Below are 22,095 nucleotides of genomic sequence, written 5' to 3'. Positions count from 1 at the left end.
TGGTGTCGGCATGGATCTACATGCCTGTCAGGGTCCACTGGGAACCGAACCGCACAATAACCCTGAATTCGGTGTGGGGCGGCGGTGGGGTGAGTGGACTGCTGTAGCCTGTTGTGGGGTTGTGTATCACTGAGGGCTACGGCGGGGACCAAACCTATCCGTCGTTTCTAGGTTCCCAGTTCAGTACATAGATACATGAATGAACTGTTAAGTTTTCAGGTTCCTTCTCATATGATGCTGCAAGTTAGTTGTGGCTCCTCCCGTTTTTAATCTTTTATAGCAATACAGTACAGTACTTCGTACAACACTTGCAGACTAAGGATGGTGCCGTTCTGTAATACAACTGATACCTAACAACAGCGAGAAACTACCATATAGATCAGATGGGGCAAGTCTTGCACACTAAGCTAAAGCAGTAGATCCATTCTGGCTTTGGGTCAACTAACTGATCATGAGAGAAGGTGGAAGGATATAAAACACCGGCTGGAACAGCAGAAGAAACGATTCTGAAGAAGAAAATTTTTGTCGTTGCGAATATAGATGTATAAAGAGGTATTTTTGTGGGTATTGTCTGGAGTGTAGCCTTGTTCATATGCGAAACGTGGAAGATATCTGTGTAGTCAAGAAATGGATAGAAGCTTTTAGAATGTGGTGATGTAGAAGAATGCTAAAGATTTGACCGGTAAATGAAATCAGTAAGAAAGAGGTACTAATCGAATTGAAGATAAAATAAACTTACGGTACAACTTGACTAAAAGAATTGTCCATTTTCGAAAGAAGGGGAGTGCGGGAAGATAAATATCGTAGCGGGTTGCCAAGACCTGACTTTAGTAACCTGATTCAAATGGATATAGGTTATCCAGCTGTGAACAACATAGGATAGACTAAGATGGAGTGATGCATCAAACCAATCTTTAGACTGAAGACTATAATAACAACAACAGTGGTAGATTTGGAGAATGCAACTCTTCACTATAAACTAAGAGCACCGTCACTGTTAATCTTTAGACGACGACTCAATTGCCCCTCCGGCTGGCCTGATTCAGGGTTCCCGTGATTTCCCTAAATCGCCCCAGGCTCGTATCTGGATGGTTCCTTTGAAAATAACATGGCCTATTTCCCTCCCCGCCGTTTGGCAAACCCAGCTCGTGCTCTGTATATGATGACAGCGCTGACGACGGGACCTTAGACTCTAGTCTTGCTTATTTTTCTGTCCACGTTCCAGATGACTGCGAGGGTGACCTGTGCTCCGCGCAGTGTGAGCAGGCGTGCCCCGTGCCCGGCCCGGAGGACGCGGTGTGCTGGTCCGGACGTACCTACCCCAGCTCCTGCCACGCGCGCCGCGACGCCTGCCTTGCGGGCGTCGACGTCAGCGCCGTCACCGCCGGCGCCTGTCCTGACACCAGCAGCAGTGCAGGCCTCCAAGGTGGGTAAGCACTGCGGAAACGCGCTCGACCAGTGAGAAGATGTAGAGAGGGAAAGGTGGTTGTAGTGCAGGTAGAGAAGAGTTACACGCTGCAGTGAAGATAAGGCTACGGATGGCAGAGAATAGTCGTTTTTTTCACGTAGTTACAAGACGCACAGAAAACCTTAATGCAGTCCGAAGTAGTGTCACGAAGTACGCATATTAAGTTTTCTCTCGTGTTTGGCAGATATTTTCGGTTTTGGTTCTGCAAAGTTTGATGAAAATCAGTTCAGATAAATACTCCTTACGACGGTCTGCGACAATGGAAAACAGTGTTCCTTTCTACATTACTGGCCATTTAAATTACTACACCACGAAGATGACGTGCTATAGAGGCGAAATATGCTGTGATATGCAAATGATTAGCTTTCCAGAGCACTCACACAAGGTTCGCGCCGGCGACGACACCTACAAAGTGCTGACATAAGGAAAGTTTCCAACCGGTTTCTCATACACAAACAGCAGTTGAACGGTGAAACGTTTTTGTGATGCCTCGTGTAAGGAGGAAAAATGCGTACCATCACGTTTCCGACTTTGATAAAGGTCGGATTGTAGCCTATCGCGATTGCGGTTTATCGTATCGTGACATTGGTACTCGCTTTAGTCGAGATCCAATAACTGTTAGCAGAATATGGAATCCGTGGGTTCAGAAGGGTAATACGGAACGCCGTGCTGGATCCCAACGGCCTCGTATCACTAGCAGTCGAGATGACAGGCATCTTATCCGCATGACTGTAACGGATCGTGCAGCCAAGTCTCGATCCTTGAGTCAACAGATGGGGACGTTTCCAAGACAACAACCATCTGCACGAACAGTTCGACGACGTTTGCAGCAGCATGGACTATATACTCGGAGACCATGGCTGCGGTTACCCTTGACTCTGCATCACAGACAGGAGCGCCTGCGATGGTGTACTCAACGACGAACCTGGGTGTATGAATGGCAAAACGTCATTTTTTCGGATGAATCCAGGTTCTGTTTACAGCGTCATGATGGTCGCATCCGTGTTCGGCGACATCGCGGTGAACGCACATTGGAAGCGTGTATTCGTCATCGCCATACTGGCGTATCACCCGGCGTCATGGTATGGGGTGCTATAGGTTACACGTCTCGGTCACCTCTTGTTCGTATTGACGGCACTTTGAACAGTGGACGTTACATTTCAGACGTGTTATGACCCGTGGTTCTACCCGTCATTCGATCCCTCCGAAACTCTACATTTTAGCAGGATAATGCACGACCGCAAGTTGCAGGTCCTGTACGGGCCTTTCTGGATACAGAAAATGTTGGACTGCTGCCCTGGCCAGCACATTCTCCTGATCTCTCACCAATTGAAAACGTCTGGTCAATGGTGGCCGAACAACTGGCTCGTCACAATACGCCAGTCACTACTCTTGATGAACTGTGGTACCGTGTTGAAGCTGCATGGTCAGCTGTACCTGTACACGCCATCCAAGCTCTGTTTGACTCAATGCCCAGGCGTATCAAGGCCGTTATTACGGCCAGAGGTGTTTGTTCTGGATACTGATTTCTCAGGATCTATGCACCCAAATAGAGCGAAAATGTAATGACATGTCAGTTCTAGTATAATATATTTGTCCAATGAATACCCGTTTATTATCTGCATTTCTTCTTGGTGTAGCAATTTTAATGGCCAGTAGTGTATTAACAAACAAAATATTGTTACAAATTTTTGAACATGGCTGCTTGGTTCAGTGAGCGTTTCTAAATTGAAATTGAAAAAAAAAATGAACCCTCGGTCACAATTATTTTTAGTCTTATTGAACAGGTTTCAACAGTTCTAAGAGAGCCTTCATCAGAATTAAACAATTAAAATGGCTTATAACATGGTCACAAACTGATAGGAAAAGACATTTTTATATAAAAGTGTAGGTACTGACTAACAACAAAAGACAGATGCAGTACTTACATGACACATATAAAATAATTAACAGGCCAGAAGGGCTTTAGTCACAAAATATATAAAAAGGCCATTTTAATTGTTTAATTCTGATGAAGGCACTCTTATATGTGTTGAAAGCTGGTCAATAAGACTAAAAATAATTGTTACATAGGGCTCATTTGTTTCAATTTTAAAATATTGCTAAACGATTCATTCTGTGTTGCATACCCAACCTCAAGGAAGACGTCATATTACTCTGTTGTGATATTTAGTTGGAAGATAATTAGTGACGGTGACAGTAGAACGCAAGGAGCCAGCAGTCCTTGCAGAAGCAACTGAGATCGACTGTTATGTTAGTCTACGTCTGTACCACAATTATACGAGGTGAACATTAATAAAACTTGAAAACTGCAAGGACGGATTCATGACTGGAAATGGAGGAAATAAGGTCCTATGAACGCGTATCCGGAAAGCTTGGTTGCCGCAGTAGATGGAGCTGACAAATGACAGTTCTTCTGACCACGTGCTGTGCGTTCGTTGGGTGATGCAGGCTGTGTGACTGACGGAACGTACTGTAAGCAGTAGAATGGTCCGGTATTAATGTAGGGAACGAGCCGAGATGGTGTTTGTGTATCATTAAGCAGATGGAAAGAGTCGAGGGGCAGCACGGCTATAGCAAAACAAGCACCCTTACAGACACCAAATACATCACACAACATTTCAAGCCCTATTTGGACGGTTCAGTGATCGTGGGTCCTTTCAGACAGACGAAACCGCAAGTGAGGCGGCGAACCATGCGTACACCAGATTTGAAGGACCGAACCGTAGTACAAGCTCCAGACAAAGGGCCAGCCAACATCGAGTAAGCCAAAGTACGACTGTGTGTATCCTGCTTAACACTCCACCTCATGGAAGTCACTATGAACATGTGTTGTGACGTGGCTGCGGTGCAGCTCTGTACTCTGTTCCGGGGCGACTTATCGTCGTCGCATACACACCATCCATTTCCGTACACATGTTCGTAGGACCTTTTTTCCATCTTTTTCAGTCAGGAATTATTTCCTACAGTTTGTCGGTTTTATTACTGTTCACCCTGTATATTTGCATGGCAGAGGGTAAGTCGGTTTTATCATGTATTAGTGTTTCTTCCGTTTCCTTTCACATATTGATCGCTGAAATAATGACCTCATGTATACTTCTCTCACGCTGTAATTAATCTAATCTTGTCGTCATGGTTCCTACTAGAACACTACGTAAAAGTTGTAGTATATTTCCAGGTTCTTCACTTTGTTATGATTCTTGAAACTTTTCATGGAGGTTTTCGCGGATTAGCTTACGTATTTCTGCAAATTTCTGCCAGTTCAGGTTTTCGGCGTATTCTGTGATTCTCTCCCATGAGAAATACACACTTTTAATTATTGGTGCTGTCAATCTTTGTACACGTTAAATAACCTCTGATAGTATTATTTCGTATGAGTTGCACACACTTGTGCAATATTCTAGGTTGAGCCGCGTGATCATTTTGTAAGCAATACCTTGTATAGAATGACGGCATTTTTCTAGTACTCTACCAATGAACTAGTCTACAACCTGATTTTCCATATGACTGAGACTATGTGACGATTCCGTTTCATATCCCCACAAATTGTTGCATTCAAATACATGTTTGAATTGACTGGTACCATTTACGACGCACTGATATTGTAGTCTAAGGATACTATGTTTCTTTTTAATTCTACATTTCTGAACAGTGAAAGCAAGTTGCCAATCTTTGCAGAACTTTTAACTCTTATCAAAACCTGACAATAGTTGTGCAACTTCTTCGAGACAATACTTCATTCCAGACAGCTGCACCACCTGCCAAATGTGTGAGGTCACTGTTAATAATGTCTTCCAAGTCACTAATATAGAATGCGAACAGTAAGTATCCCAACACACAGCGCCAGAAGTTACTTATAAATCTTTCGATTACTTTACAGCCAGGATAACATGATGTAACATGATGTAACATGATGTAACACCAATCGTCGATTCATTCATAAATTTCGTTTTGTACCCCATGTCATCGTGTTTTCGTTTGTAAGAGTCGTTGTGGGACTGTGTCAAAAGCTTTTCGGAAGTCAAGAAACACTACATTAACCTCACTCCTTGATCCATGGGTTTCAAGATGTCTTGTGAAGAGGGCGCGAGTTGTGATTCGCATGACCGATATTTATTGAAGCCACACTGGTTGATGTGAAGGATGTCGCTCTGTTCGAAACGTCTCATTACGTTAGAGATCAGATAATACTGCAAAATGTGTTCCGTGATACAGCAACCCTATCTCAGGCTGCTAGAAACCTGCATTTTGGTTCTGTCGCAAGTATATTCAAAATGAATGTGGTAACAGAAATTATGGAATTTCTATCGATCTGACATATTAAATGACACATTAAGCAATATTTTGTTTGTACTGAGGAAAAAAACGATGTTTCCGACGACGCCAGGCGCCTCATTAACACACCATTGGGACTCTTACATCTACATCTACATCCATACTCCGCAAGCCACCTGACGGTGTGTGGCGGAGGGTACCTTGAGTACCTCTATCGGTTCTCCCTTCTATTCCAGTTTCGTATTGTTCGTGGAAAGAAGGATTGTCGGTATGCCTCTGTGTGGGATCTAATCTCTCTGATTTTATCCTCATGGTCTCTTCGCGAGATATACGTAGGAGGGAGCAATATACTGCTTGACTCTTCGGTGAAGGTATGTTCTCGAAACTTTGACAAAAGCCCGTACCGAGCTACTGAGCGTCTCTCCTGCAGAGTCTTCCACTGGAGTTTATCTATCATCTCCGTAACGCTTTCGCGATTACTAAATGATCCTGTAACGAAGCGCGCTGCTCACCGTTGGATCTTCTCTATCTCTTCTATCAACCCTATCTGGCACGGATCCCACACTGCTGAGCAGTATTCAAGCAGTGGGCGAACACGCGTACTGTAACCTATTTCCTTTGTTTTCGGATTGCATTTCCTTAGGATTCTTCCAATGAATCTCAGTCTGGCATCTGCTTTACCGACGATCAACATTATATGATCATTCCATTTTAAATCACTCCTAATGCGTACTCCCAGATAATTTATGGAATTAACTGCTTCCAGTTGCTGACCTGCTATTTTGTAGCTAAATGATAAAGGATCTATCTTTCTGAGTATTCGCAGCACATTGCACTTGTCTACACTGAGATTCAATTGCCATTCCCTGCACCATGCGTCAATTCGCTGCAGATCCTCCTGCATTTCAGTACAATTTTCCATTGTTACAACCTCTCGATACACCACAGCATCATCTGCAAAAAGCCTCAGTGAACTTCCGATGTCATCCACCAGGTCATTTATGTATATTGTGAATAGCAACGGTCCTATGACACTCCCCTGCGGCACACCTGAAATCATTCTTACTTCGGAAGACTTCTCTGCATTGAGAATGACATGCTGCGTCCTGTTATCTAGGAACTCCTCAATCCAATCACACAATTGGTCTGATAGTCCATATGCTCTTACTTTGTTCATTAAACGACTGTGGGGAACTGTATCGAACGCCTTGCGGAAGTCAAGAAACACGGCATCTACCTTTGAACCCGTGTCTATGGCCCTCTGAGTCTCGTGGACGAATAGCGCGAGCTGGGTTTCACGTGACCGTCTTTTTCGAAACCCATGCTGATTCCTACAGAGTAGATTTCTAGTCTCTAGAAAAGTCATTATACTCGAACACAATACGTGTTCCAAAATTCTACAACTGATCGACGTTAGAGATATAGGTCTATAGTTCTGCACATCTGTTCGACGTCCCTTCTTGAAAACGGGGATGACCTGTGCCCTTTTCCAATCCTTTGGAACGCTACGCTCTTCTAGAGACCTACGGTACACCGCTGCAAGTTGGTCTTAGGTACCTACTCATCACAAAACGGAAAATCAACATATTTTATATGCTCCCGGCGGAGGTTCGAGTCCTCCCTCGGGCACGGGTGTGTGTTTTTTCCTTAGGATAATTTAGGTTAAGTAGTGTGTAAGCTTAGGGACTGATGACCTTAGCAGTTAGGTACCATAAGATTTCACACACATACACAATATTTTGTAAACACATTACGGAAAGCAATTGATGAACATTAATAGAGCTGTGTTGTCTGTGTTTGTTTGTGTGTGTGTGTGTGTAAAGTGAATTAATATTGCTCTGTTAGTAGTGTTCATTACTGCTAAAAGGAATGGATTGCACAAAACTTGTGCAAGTCCTTTATAATAATAGTAATAGAAAATAATATCCTTTATTGTGTTCACATTCGTGCAAAGTAGTGCAGGCCTAACACAGGAAAATTCCTCTAAAAAACTGATATGGCCAATGAAAAAGTCGTTTTACTGAACAATCGTGGACTGATAACGAGCATAGCATTAAACGAACAGATACAGGCTCCCAAAATTTGTCCACACACAATTCAGTGGAGGCATATGCGTGTCATGTTTGCTGTTTTTGCTCAATGCACAGTCAGCGATGACGGAATGAAGGCCCAACGGTACCGACCGATCACGGGTTCATACTCAGCTCACAGGCATCACTGGATGCGGATATGTAGGGGCATGTGGTTCTCTCCCGGCCGTATGTCAGTTTACGAGACCGGAGCCGCTACTTCTCGATCAAGTAGCTCCTCAGTTTGCCTCAAAAGGGCTGAGTACACCCTGCTTGCCAACAGCGCTCGTCACACCATATGGTCACCCATCCAAGTGCTAGCCCACCCCGGCAGCGCTTAACTCCGGTGATCTGACGGGAACCGGTGTTACCACCGCGGCAAGGTCGTTGTCCGGTCAAAAGCATAACGTTGTTAAGAACAATGGAGTTCTCTCCAATGTCACTTGGTGTTGTGTACATTATGCGTTTCTTGCTGTTCCCAACGTTGTTTTTTTTTTTTTTTTCAGTCATATAAACTGCGGCAGTATAGATGTGCTCCTTTATCTATCCTACTCGTGAGCGGATATCTTTTTCTATCCGTTGCTGTTGCACTCTAAGTTATATCAGTGTTGGTGCACCTCTGAATCGCAAAGCTGCAACGATTTTGTATGGTATGGATTTTCTAGTAGTCCTTAGTAGGAGTAGAGAGGCATGTGGCACCAGCTGTCTACATTCAGGTCAAACAATTCCCATACATTGATAGCCGGTAGTTTGTGGGTGCGCATCAGATTCCCAATGTGTCCCAAATGTGATTTATTGGGTTCAGATCAGACTGGATTTAAAAGACTATGGCATGTGCCGGGCAGTGCACATTTTACTTATTCTTTATTTATTACAAAGTGTTTTTCACAGCGATGCCCCTAAAGTATTGTAAGGAATTGTTAGGCCACCTTATGTTGATATTTATCTTTATTTTTCTCCTGTAAACTTTTTTGCTTCCGTAGGGCTTTCGAGCTGACGTGGATGCATTTCAGTGTTGCGTAGCCGCCTGGTAGAAATAAAGTTGCCAACACTACCAGTAGCAGCCTTTGCTATTTTCAAAGACGTAGCCAAGATGACCACGCTCCAGGGCTTTCTTGTCATACGTTTCACAACACCGTAGACTGTTTTCAGTAATACAACAGATTTGATAAATGATTTGTAGTTTCAGCTTATTCTCACACTTCTTCATTTATACAAAACCGTCAACGTCTTGAAAAGCCTGTCGCCCTGGGTGGTTTTGCACGGTTCACCCTCCCCCTTCCCCTCCGCCTCAACCCCCTCAGCCACGCCCTCGCCCACCCCCATCCCACAGCCCACCCACCAGCCCCTCAGGCCGCCCCCAGAGCCAGCCCTGAGAATCTCACGAAACACGAAAGTATCACACGAATAGCAGACAATCTTCTCCGTTCGCAAGATGCTCTTTGCCAATCTGCCCTTTGTCGAGGTTGCTTATGTCAGAGGATTTCTCCATTTCCGACCCATATCGTCGCTGGAACGATTCCGCATACGTTTCTGCTTCGCATATATGCTTTCTGTACTACTTTCAATCTTGTTGTTAGCAATGTTCATAATTTTCTGGCTCATCAATTTATTTTTACGGCACTAATTTTCCATCTAAAATTCAATTGTGTGTTACATCACCAACTCTCAGATGTTACCGACTCTTTTTATCAGTGATTTTTCCACAAGTTTCTTTCCTCACCTCCTCAGCCTAACTAAACGCTGGCCACACTGTACACATTAATACGAGAGCACATTACAATCAACACAATTCAGTTGCCAAGCAAACATCGACGTCTATATGGGGAATTGATTCCTAAGTAGACATCCATTCCAATGAACTCTACATCTTTTCAGCTGTAATATACACAGTTGATGAGAACTTTACAGTTAGAATTTCAGCAATTCTACTTATGAAGTTGGCTGGCTATTTTTATGCTATGCGTTTGCAGTATAAAATAACCAGTCGCTGAAAAATTATACTTCTCTAGATTTTTTAAAAGTTACCATCCTTTGCATTCATCCACATAGGACAGGTTTCGCATTTTAGGCTTAAACTTTGCGTGCACTTGCTTTACGTCTTTTCAATATTTTTTTCAGAAAATTCTGATTCATATTTCAGAACAAGGAAGAGTTGTTAAAGACGATGCTTTCCTCTGGAGAGGTTTTCACAAAAATTAGGCCTCTTGATTATTTTCTGCTGCAGTTATAGGAAGACTCCTTTATATGAAAGTCTGGTCGACACTCCTATAGACGTAGATTTTTAAGTGCCACAATGCAATCGACAAAAACTTTTCCTTCTTCTGTCACAATACTAATTTTTACTTGTTGCGATTTTTAATCGATAGACTCATTTTCACTTTCCGGCAATGAACAACTCAAGAGCAGTAAGTTTTTCTAGCTTCCGCCGACAACAGATTAAACGACAGAGCAGCCCATATAAACTGCTCATGACTTTAGAAATAAGAAATGAACAAGAAAAATGAAATAGGTCAGACATTTGCTTCTTGGTCTACACATAGAAAATCACCGTAGAAAGTCTATGAATGAGGCTGTTTCCTTGTGGTATCACTTATTGATTTTTCCTCCTGACTGAGCGTCTGTGCATGGGAAGAATATCTGCTTGTAATAAAAGATTATTACTAGACTTATTTTATTATTGTGGGCACTAGTATAGCGATATTTAAATACGTCAGAATATTTGTAGATTACTCCCTGAAAACCACCTCTTGGAATATTCTTCGTAGGGTTTCATGAAGTATTTGATTCGTTCTCAGAGTGTTAGGCAGTTTACATTTTGTAAAATTTCTGTTAACCTCTCTCGATTATCGCATTAGTTTGTATTCATTTGCGCTATCCTTGTTTAACTACTTACGATGTCCCCTATTAGCTCATCCTGTTATGAATGACATACAATTGTCAGTTTTTCGACATATCACCATTAAAGTATTTTGCATGCAGTTAATTTCGTAGACATTATGCAGTTCCTTGTACGTCAATAAATCAGAGCTGTTATATGTTTTATCTATACCTGACGCACCCGTTCAACTCCATACCATTATAAACTTCTCTTCTCAGGCATCTGTGTGGCATCAAGGACTCCCGACCGACTCATTAATAGTTTAGCCAAAAGCTACTACAGTTTTATGTTTCGCGAATTTTGCAATTTTACATTGGTCTGCATCAGGTGCTGGCTGCCAGTCTTTGCAACTAGCTAATATTTACTCAAAATGAGTGGATACTACCACAAATTTCACCGCGTAGAATTTCATAGATATGTGCGTCATCCGCGAAAAGTCTGATATTGAGACTAACACTACTCGTGAAGTTATTAATTTACACAGAGCCTGAAATTCACTGCTAACCATTAAAATTGCAACATCGTGAAGGCAACATGCAATAAACATCAAGTTGCCAAACGTGGATATGCAAATAATAAGCATTTCAACGCAAGCATAGAAAGTAGTTAGGAATAATATGATCTAGGTTTGTATGTAAGAAAAGATCATGCAATATTTTCTCATCCAGAAATCGCATATAATTTTGGTTACTTGTTGGTAGATGATGTTACTAGATTGGATCATGTAGTTTTTTTGCTCATGTAAAAAGGAGAAAAGTCTACCTGCAGTGTCGGAATTCGATAGCAGCAGGATAGTGGCCTATTGAGACTACGATACAGCTGTTCTCTTAGATGCGGTACTGTCATACGAATGTGGAATCGATGGGTTCATGTGAGCCATACTCAACGTCATGCAGAATCCAAACCAGCCCGTGCGACTAGCACCTCAGAGTACAGAATTGTTTACTCAGCCGTACAGGATCGTATCGCCATGACACGTGATCTGGGTCCGCAAACTTCTCACTTGCAAGAAGGTTTATCATTTGCTTGCAAAGAAGGAGAAACACATCAGATTCAAACGACCAATAATTCGCTTCCTAAAGGGGCATGAACCATATCACAAATACAAAGATAAATTTGAAATGAGGCAAGTCTGAGTTTGATGCTGTAGGAACTTCTGAACCCGAAACGTACGAATGGTGAGAACTCTACAATTGATAAAAGGAGGAAAAAATTCGAGGAGGACGTATGTACAGTATGCTAAGACTTAATACTTCGTGTGCGATTCGTATAAGAGCACTGTTAAGTAGTTGCTAATCGAATTCGAACGATAATTAAATCTCAGAGCGAGCTAACAATACCTGCATACATAATATGTATGTAACCGTTAGTATGTAGAAGACTCGGGGTTAAAAATTATGCTGGACTCAAACTGTGATGTTAGTAATCAATTCTTTCACCTCTCACTCCCCTCCTCCTTCATTTCTCTATAACTTTTCTACCATTCCTCCATACGCATCTAATTGCAATGGTAGTCATAGTAGTAGATTATAGGGAGAAAAAAATATCTTCGCAAACAGAAATCATCCCCCGCCACGTAGGCAGAAGTGTCAATATCAGTATGATGATTCCCAGAACGTGAAACGAATGTTGAGTATTTAAAGGACGTAATTCTGCGCTCATGGCTGTAGAGAGTTTTATTCTGCTACTGTAATATAGGCCTTATATCACTGTCAAGCATAAATATTAGATGTCATTTTACGGCTACCCACAGAGTTCCAGTGTCGGCTGTAATTATCATATGGCAGCGAAACCTGGTAGATATGCTACTGCATGAATGCGGAACTGATTTACGCTGGAAGAAAATTAGTTTCACTTTTGGCCACAAGGCGCAAATCTGGCGCTATACACTGTTCGTATGACGGTATGGCATCCACGCTGTCATTTTACAAGTCATAACGGGCGTAAACTGTATGGCCATCGAGAAGAGAGGGCGGGCTCTGTTAGCGAAACTGTTTTTGTGAATGGCAGCAATAACAGTGCTACATTGGGAGAGTATCCCCGACTGAAAGGTCTGAGGAGAGACCTGATGTCATTAAATTGTTTGAAGAAGATGGCAATGATATTCGGAAACAAAGGTGAGTTTGTTGTGGCACCTGGAAGAAAAAAATGGTTCAAATGGCTTGAAGCACTATGGGACTTAATATCTGAGGTCATCAATACCCTAGACTTAGAACTGCTTAAACCTAAATAACCTAAGGACATCACACACATCCATGCCCGAGGCAGGATTTGAACCTGCGACCGTAGCAGCAGCGCCGTTCCGGACTGAAGCGCCTAGAACCGCTCGGTCATAGCGGCCGGCCACCTCGAAGAGAAAGGCTCCCTGTCCCGGTGGGACTTACTGACGTCGTGGCTGTTGCTGAAACTGCCTCTGTGTCCTGCTATTGCAGTGTCGCGAGAATTCTTCCTCCCACAGTCAACAGCACAAGATGTTTTGCGGTCTCTTTTACACTGGTACCAGAACAAGGTCCTGAAGGTGCAGCAACTGACACCTCATGACCCGCAGCAACGTTCTGAATTTGTTCTTTGGTTTCAGGCACGGATCGAAGTTGATGGCATGTGCCCGGGCGATATTCTATGGAGTGACGAGGTACGTTTTACACTACGGGTGCAATAAATACACAGAACTCCCGAATTTGGGGTACTGTTAATCTGCGTGTTATGGGCGAAGAGCTATTGCACTCGCCAAATGTGACCATGTGGTGTGGATAGAATAGCTAAGTCTCAGGATAAAATTAAAACCATATGGTCAGTCGTAAAGGAAGTGGCGGGTCTGCAGAGACAGGTCGAGGATATAGAATCAGTGCGTAGTGGGAATGTCCGTGTTACTGATAAGTCGCATATATGTACAGTATTTAATAATCACTTTCTGAATACAGCAGGTGAACTAATTAGAAACCTAGTCCCAACAGGGAATCATATAGCGCTCGTAGAAAAAAGTGTTCCGAGACTGTTACCTGAAATGCTCTTCCATGATACTGACAAGAGGGAGATTGAGTTAATAATTAAATCACTAAAGACCAAGAACTCTCATGGACATGACGGGGTACCTAGCAGAATACTGAAGTATTGTTCTATGTATGTTAGACCAGTACTTATCCATATCTGTAACATTTCCTTTAGGAGTGGTCGATTTCCTGGCCGATTAAAGTACTCGGTAGTGAAACCACTTTATAAAAAGGGAGTCAGGGATAATGTTGACAATTATAGACCAATTTCTATGCCATCGGCTTTTGCTAAAGTTATCGAGAAGGTTGTATACATAAGGTTACTGGAGCATTTAAATTCACATAATTTGCTGTCACATGTACAGTTTGGTTTTAGAAATGGTTTAACAACTGAAAATGCTATATTCTCTTTTCTCTGTGAGGTTTTGGACGGATTAAATAAAAGGTTACAAACGCTAGGTGTTTTCTTTGATTTAACGAAGGTTCAAATGGTTCAAATGGCTCTGAGCACTATGGGACTCAACTGCTGAGGTCATTAGTCCCCTAGAACTTAGAACTAGTTAAACCTAACTAACCTAAGGACATCACAAACATCCATGCCCGAGGCAGGATTCGAACCTGCGACCGTAGCGGTCTTGCGGTTCCAGACTGCAGCGCCTTTAACCGCACGGCCACTTCGGCCGGCGATTTAACGAAGGCTTTTGACTGTGTTGACCACAAAATATTACTGCAAAAGTTGGACCATTATGGAGTAAGGGGAGTAGCTTACAACTGATTCGCCTCTTACTTTAAGAACAGATAGCAGAAGGTAATTCTCCGCAATATTGAGAGTGGTAGTGATGTTCAGTCCCAATGGGGCACTGTTAAGTGGGGCGTTTCCCAAGGGTCGATGCTGGGGCCACTGCTATTTCTTATTTATATAAATGATATGCCTTCTAGTATTACAGATGATTCAAAAATATTTCTGTTTGCTGATGACACCAGCTTGATAGTGAAGGATCTTGTGTGTAATATTGAAACATTATCAAATGATGTAGTTCATGAAATAAGTTCGTGGCTTGTGGGAAATAATTTGATGCTAAATCACAGTAAGACTCAGTTTTTACAGTTCTAACTCACAATTCAACAAGAACTGATATTTTGATCAGACAGAATGGGAATATTATAAGCGAGACGGAACAGTTCAAGTTCCTAGGCGTTCGGATAGATAGTAAGCTGTTGTGGAAAGCCCATGTTCAGGATCTTGTTCAGAAACTAAATGCTGCTTTATTTATCATTAGAACAGTATCTGAAATAAGTGACAGTTCAACACGAAAAGTAGTCTACTTCGCATATTTTCATACGCTTATGTCATATGGTATTGTTTTTTGAGTAATTCTTCTGATTCAAAAAGGGTATTTTTGGCTCAAAAACGGGCTGTTCGAGCTATATGTGGTGTAAGTTCGAGAACCTCTTGTCGACCCCTGTTCAAAAATCTGGGAATTCTGACATTGCCCTCACAGTATATATTTTCTTTAATGTCGTTCGTTGTTAGCAATATTAGCGTATTCCCAAGAGTTAGCAGCTTTCACTCAGTTAATACTAGGCAGAAATCAAATCTGCATGTGGAATGCACTTCCTTGACTCTTGTGCAGGAAGGAGTGCACTATTCTGCTGCATCCATTTTCAATAAGCTACCACAAAAACTCAAAAATCTTAGCAGTAGTCCAAACGCTTTTAAGTCTAAACTGAAGAGTTTCCTCATGGCTCACTCCTCGTATTCTGTCGAGGAGCTCCTGGAAGAGCTGAAAAATTAAGCAAATTCCAGTGTTACATTGTTATTTTCTTTACTTAAACTTACGACTTGTCGCCTGAATGCGTTTCTTGTATTTCATTTTATCTGTTTCTACTATCGTGTTATAATTTCATGTACTGAGTCGTTCCATGACCATGGAGACTTCTCCTTAATTTGGTCCCACGGAACAATAAATAAAAAAATTTTAAAAAATTCATAAGCACCTTTATCCTCGGTCCACTCCTCTTTGAAGAGAAAACACTCAGAGGACCTGTCAGTTGTTCGGCGACGTCTGTACGTTATCGGGACGTCCTTGTAAAACATGGGGTTCATGTTTTGGAACAGCCCAACTGTGTGCAAGCCATTGTTTTCATGCAATATGTGGTCACTCTTCAATGAAAGATCTGCTTGAACGTGTTATCTCCAGAGGTTTTCCAGATACATGGCCTGCAAGATCACCTGATCTGAATCCATGTGACTTTTAGCTCTGAGGATATCTGAAAGAACGCCCCTACTAGGAACAGGTTCGGTATTTACCTGATCTGAAGACCAATAGACAGGACCAAGTTGCTCAGATTCCACCAGAATTGCATCGGTCAACTGTTGATCACGTCGTTTTACGGATGCAGTGTGTCGTCTACATCTCTGGTGCTCATTTTGAACAAACTTTGTAAGCGGCGGCTAACAATAAAATCAACATTACGCCTTTCTCACTTGTTTGACCTATTCTTTCCACGTCCCGTTTCTTATCAGTTACATATGGAAACATTTTTATAAGTCTTCCTTGCATTCACAGCGCCAGATTTGCAGCTGGTGGCCAAAACTTGAATTAATTTTCTCCAGTGTAAATCGGTTCCGCATTAACGCAATAGAATATCTACCAAGTTTCTCTACTGCTCTCACTGGTCCCCTGTGAGTAGCTTCACTTTAATTAAAAGCATCTTGTAAATTGTAACTAGAAGTTGTCTATCAAAAAGCAGCATTAGTATGTCCTCTCATTACTAAACACAGGCTTTCAATAGTTTTGAATATTCCTGTGCACGAGAATGTGTTAAGTTTCCTCCTACCCTCCCTTATCCACAAAACTAATATGAGTTGTTCACTTCCCCCTTTCCTCCTCCCCTCCCCCCCCCCCACCACCACATACACACAATCCACCCAACCCCTCCATCATCCCAATCCCTCACCCCATTCAGTCCAGATCCTGGGTCCGCTCGTCATACTAGATTTTCTGTTTACGTATCTTAATGTAAAACACTTGACTTGAAGTAGAGGTCGGTTGTTAGGACGTATCCTGAGGCATCAAGGGATCACCAGTTTAGTATTGGAGGGCAGAGGGGAGGGTAAAAATCGTAGAGGGAGACCAAGAGATGAATACACTAAACAGATTCAGAAGGATATAGGTTGCAGTAGGTGCTGGGAGATGAAGAAGCTTGCACAGGATAGAGTAGCATGGAGAGCTGCATCAAACCAGTCTCTGGACTGAAGACCACAACAACAACAATGTAAAACACGGCGTATAGTACCTTGTTTACTGAAGGCTACGAAGGGGGATGAATTAATTAAAAATGTATTAAGAACAGTAGAGGCGCTCCAATATATATTAATAGTTCTCCCCAATGGGACTCTCAGTTCAGGGGATAATAGGAGTAGATGTTTCGATATAAGTCGGAAGACGGCGTGTGATTTCCGAGAGATATTCATTTGTTACCAGTCGCTGCCAACCTTACCTTTTAATAGTGAGTGCAAAGATTACCTTCGTTGAACATCTCACTAAATGTAAACTACTTCACACACGATTAGATGCAACACTTCTGTGGTCCTTAACTCCACGTGTTACGCGAGCATTCGTTGGCGAATACGTAGACGTGGTGAACAGCATATTGCCTGCTATTTAAGGGGGGTAGGACGTCAAACGGGCCGACGTGGAGCAGGAGAGGCACCACAGGACATTTCAATTTCCAGTGTCTATACTTTTACAAATAAATTTATAAAACTTTGTCAGCATGACCAGGAAAGATTCAGAATTCACACTCTTAGAAGTGGAAGTTGTAAAACATAACAAAATAAAATTTTTTGCGTATGAAAATTCATCATTTTTTCACTTACTAATGGCTGCATTTGTTGCTATAGGTACACTTTTCTTCATAAATAACAGAGATTCTTCGATGAATTTTGCACAGCATACAAACCATACTTAAAGGTGTATGAAAGTCTAGAATTTTCCAAATCTATTAAAAACTGTGGTAAAAATTGAGGTAATTAACTACAAAATTAGTGTTTTTTCTAAACATGAAGTTTAAAATACAACAGCTCATTCGTTTTTTCATAAATTAAATAAGTTCTAGAGTTTCATGCACCTGTAAGTACGGTATGTATGTTGTGCAAAATTCATCGAAGAATTTCTCTAACTTATGAAGAAAAGTGTACCTACAGCAACAAATGCAGCCATTAGTAAGTGAAAAAATGATGAATTTTTACACGCAAAAAAATTTATTTTGTTATGTATTCGAACTTCCACTGCAATGAGTGTGAATCCTGAATCCTTCCTGGTGATGCTGACAAAGTTTTATGAATTTATTTGTAAAAGTATAGACACTGGAAATTAAAATGTCCTGTGATGCCTCTCCTGCTCCAAGTCGGCCGGTTTGACGTCCTACCCCCTTCAAGGTTGTTCATGTTGGACGAGACGAGAAAACTGCCTGTACCAACCGAGGCCATCCTACGTGTCTCAATACCGCTACTCCCGTCAGCTACATGGGGTGAGAGACGTCTTAAGCAGCCGTCACACACTCAGTGTTATTGGCTGAATAATATTGTTTCAGTATATTGCGCGAAAGTGCGAGGCCAAGAACGGTACAACGTAATTGTCAATATTTATGTCCGGAAGCTGTCAGCCAAAACTCTGTCTTCATAACGAACACGTCGGCTTTCGACGACGTGGATCTGCATTGCGACTGAGTTGCTTTCCTTGCAAAACGTAGCTGGAAATTAGGCAGACACAAGTCCGAGAAATTTTCTGTGAACATTTCGATAGATCTGGGGCACTTTCATAATTCGTAATTCACAACAACGACTGATCGGAAATTAACCAAGTGAAATATAATATTTAGAGTGTTCATATGCTGTTTTCTATGTATTTATCTTCTGTGACGACTGTTGTAAACGAAATAAAACAATTATTCTGTTTCATAGCTTACATAATCTAATGTCTGTGCCATTACATCTGTTTCAAGAAGGATACTCATTGGACAGCTGACATGATCTTGCTTGCCATTTCTGAGAATTGCAACTAGTATAATAAACGTTTTGGCTTACTGTCAAAGCACCACGATCTTCAGTTGAATCTGCATAGTGTGTGAGGTCTGTTCAAAAAATTCCGGAACATTCTTAATTTCGCGCAGTGGTGCGTTTGGGCGAAATGTGGTTGGTATCCATGCACACGCCTGTGTTTAATGTGTAACCGCCGGAAGTTTCACTTTTGTATGTCTGTCACTTACTGTTGAGTGCTGCATTGAGTAGAGCGTTGTGTCGCACAGTTCGCGAATTTCGAGATGGCGGAGTTAGAGGAGCAACGCGTCTGCATTAAATTTTGGGTGAAACTCAAGAAAACGTTTACAGAGACACAACACATGATGCAGGAAGCCTGCGGTGACAAGTGCTGAAGCCGTACTCGGTGTTACGAATAGTTCACACAGTTTAAAAATGGCAGTATGGAAGTTAAAGATTACCCTCGTTCAGGACGCCCTTCGCCGTCTACCGACGACCTCAACGAAATTATGCATGTCAAGACTGACTGTCCGAGACATTGCAGAAGAATGTAATATGCCTTGGAATGCTGACACAACGTCTTGGAATGCAATGCCAAGTTCGTCCCAAGGCTCATGAGTCAAGACTAAAAAGACCTTCACCTCGCAATCTGTGAAGAGCTTTTGGATCGCACAAATGAGAACACGACGTTCCTTACGAGAATCACAACTGGTGATGAGACATGGGTCTACGGTTATGGTGTTGAGCCCAAGGTTCATCAGGTCAGGTCAAATGTCAAAGCCATGCTTTCTTTCACTTTGAAGGGTTAATGCAGTATAGACTCGTGTCCGCCCCCGGTAGCTGAGTGGCAGCCGGCATGGTAGCTCAGCGTGTTCGGCCAGAGGGTTAGCTGCCCTCTGTAATAAAAAAACTGAGTCAACCGATCAAAGACGAACTTAAACGGATGTCTTACGACGTCCACCCCGAGCACATACAACGAACGGAAACGAACAAAATGAGAATTAAAAAAAGAAAAAAAGTTGTCAGCGCGACAGAATGTCAATCCTAAGGGCCCGGGTTCGATTCCCGACTGGGACGGAGATTTTCTCCGCTCAGGAACTGGGTGTTGTGTTGTCCTAATCATCATCATTTCATCCCCATCGACGCGTAAGTCGCCGGAGTGGCGTCAAATTGAGACTTGCACCTGGCGAACGGTCTACCCGACATTTGTTGTTGTATAATAGATTCGTGGCACAGGAACAAACTGTTAATCGATGGTACTATAGGGACGTTTTGCGACGCCTAGGAGAAAATGTGAGGAGGAAACGGCCTGAAATGTGGGTAGATAATTCATGGCTCTTGCATCACGACAACGCACCCGCACTTTCATCCCTGTTGGTGCGTGACTATCGCACAAGAAACGAAATCACAGTACTGCCTCATCCTCGGTTCTCTCCAGATCTGGCTCCTGCAGACATTTTTTTATTTCCAAAGTTGAAAACCCCGATGAAAGGATGAAAATTTGCAACGATAGACAAAAGAAAATTCGCAGACTTCAATTCGAACGATCCAGCAAGAAGCCTACCAAGACGGCACCCAGAAGTGGAAACGGCGTTAGGTGCGGTGTATCAATTGTGGAGGAGAGTGTTTCGAAGGAGACCATGCACTATAAGTAAAAGGTAAGACCAGAAAAGTTTTGTGGATAAAGTTCCGGAATTTTTTGACAGACCTCGTACAACTAGATATCTGAGATTTCCTGATGAATCAGCAATTTCATTTCTTCGAAGTACCACATGTTTGTTTCATATACATCTTCCACCCCTCTTTCCAATCTTCTGTCATTTATTTGTTTCAGTTCCCTGCGGAAATTCGTTCGGTTTCCACAGGAACTGTCCTGTATTTCGCAATACCAAACTACTGTAAGAGATCAAGACGTGTGCGAGAAAAGGATTGAGACTGACAGCACTGTGAGCGGTCTGGAAACGCTGTGTTGTTCTCCTTGCATATATCAGCGTGTTCATCCCTTCCAGATTCTTAGTCTGAGTTTCAGCTCCGCATAACTACGGTGCAGCCGAATTTAGTGCAACGTTGTGCAATACAGTTTTATGTTAAGCTTGGGGAATTCGCGAGTGTGACCTCTGAATAGTTGAAACAAGGCTATGGGTAGTATTCCTTATCAAGAGAATAAGTTTTCGCTGGCACAAATTATATCTGGAAGGGCGAGAACACGTTGAAGATCAACCTCGCTCAGGCAGACCAACTTCAAAAACCGACGTGTGCGTGCTCCTGTGAAATCAGACAGACGTTTAACAATAAAGATGATGGGTGACCTGTTGAAATTAAACAGTTTAATTGTAATAGAAGCTTTGACCGAAGATTTGCACATGCAAAAGTTTTATGCCAGAATGGTGCTGAAAGGCAGGACTGCCAGTGACCACGAATGGTTCAGTCGTGTGATTATAGGTGATGAATCCTGGATGTTCGAATATGATCCGGAGACAAACGGGAAAACTGAGGAATGACACAATGATACATCTCCACGACTGAGCAGATTAGCGATCAAAACAAGCCTGATATGCTTTTTTACAATAGGGTTATCGTGCATAAAGAATGTTTCTCCAGGACAAACTGTCAACCAAGTGTTTTACAGAGATGTCCTTGAAAGGCTCAGGAAAAGGGTGAATCGAGTGAGACCGGACATTGCAGCCAAGAGGATGCTGCATCATGATAACGCCCCATGTCACACAGCTACTACCATCACGGAGTTTTTTACCTTAAAAAGCATTACAGTCCCCCCTATTCACCTGATCTGAGTCCTTGTGACTTTCTTTCTCCGAAATTTAAAAATGTCTTACGGGGCGTAGGACGTCAAACGAACCGACTTGGAGCAGGAGATGGACCACAGGACATTTTAACTTCCACTGCCTATACTTTTGAAAATAAATTCATAGAAGTTTGTCAGCATGACCAGGAAGGATTCAGGATTCACGCTCATAACAGCGGAAATTCGTAACGTAACAAAATAATTTTTTACTTGTGAAATTTCATCATATTTTTGCTTACTATTGGCTGCATTTGTTGTTATAGGTACATTTTTCTTCATAAGTAAGAGTTATTCTTCGATGAATTTTGCACAGCATGCAAACTATACTTACAGGTGTATGAAACTCTAGAATTTTCCAAATCTATTACAAACTGTGGTAAAAATTGAGACAATTAACTATAAAATTTGAGTTTTTTTCTAAATATGTAGTTTAAAATGTAACAGCTCATTCATTTTTTCATAAATTAAATAAATTCTAGAGTTTCATAGACCTGTAAGTATGGTTTGTATGCTGTGCAAAATTCATCGTAGAATCTCTCTTACTTATGAAGAAAAGTGTACCTAT

At 42.1% G+C, this 22,095-nt stretch overlaps 1 protein-coding gene across 1 annotated transcript in view; it reads left to right on the top strand.

The window, feature by feature from the left end:
* The window catches only part of LOC126235046 (agrin-like), a 232,895-nt gene that overhangs the window by 72,901 nt on the left and 137,899 nt on the right, over positions 1-22,095 (top strand). The window contains exon 5 of the mRNA XM_049943782.1: positions 1,226-1,426. Within this exon, the coding sequence (XP_049799739.1) occupies positions 1,226-1,426 (201 nt within the window). The remainder of the gene's footprint in view (positions 1-1,225; positions 1,427-22,095) is intronic.

This window comes from Schistocerca nitens, chromosome 2 (genome assembly GCF_023898315.1).
Source record: "Schistocerca nitens isolate TAMUIC-IGC-003100 chromosome 2, iqSchNite1.1, whole genome shotgun sequence".
In the NCBI taxonomy this organism is placed as follows: Eukaryota; Metazoa; Arthropoda; class Insecta; order Orthoptera; family Acrididae; genus Schistocerca; species Schistocerca nitens.
The sequence above is the reverse complement of the archived record's forward strand: the minus strand, read 5'-3'. Positions and strand labels throughout refer to the sequence as shown.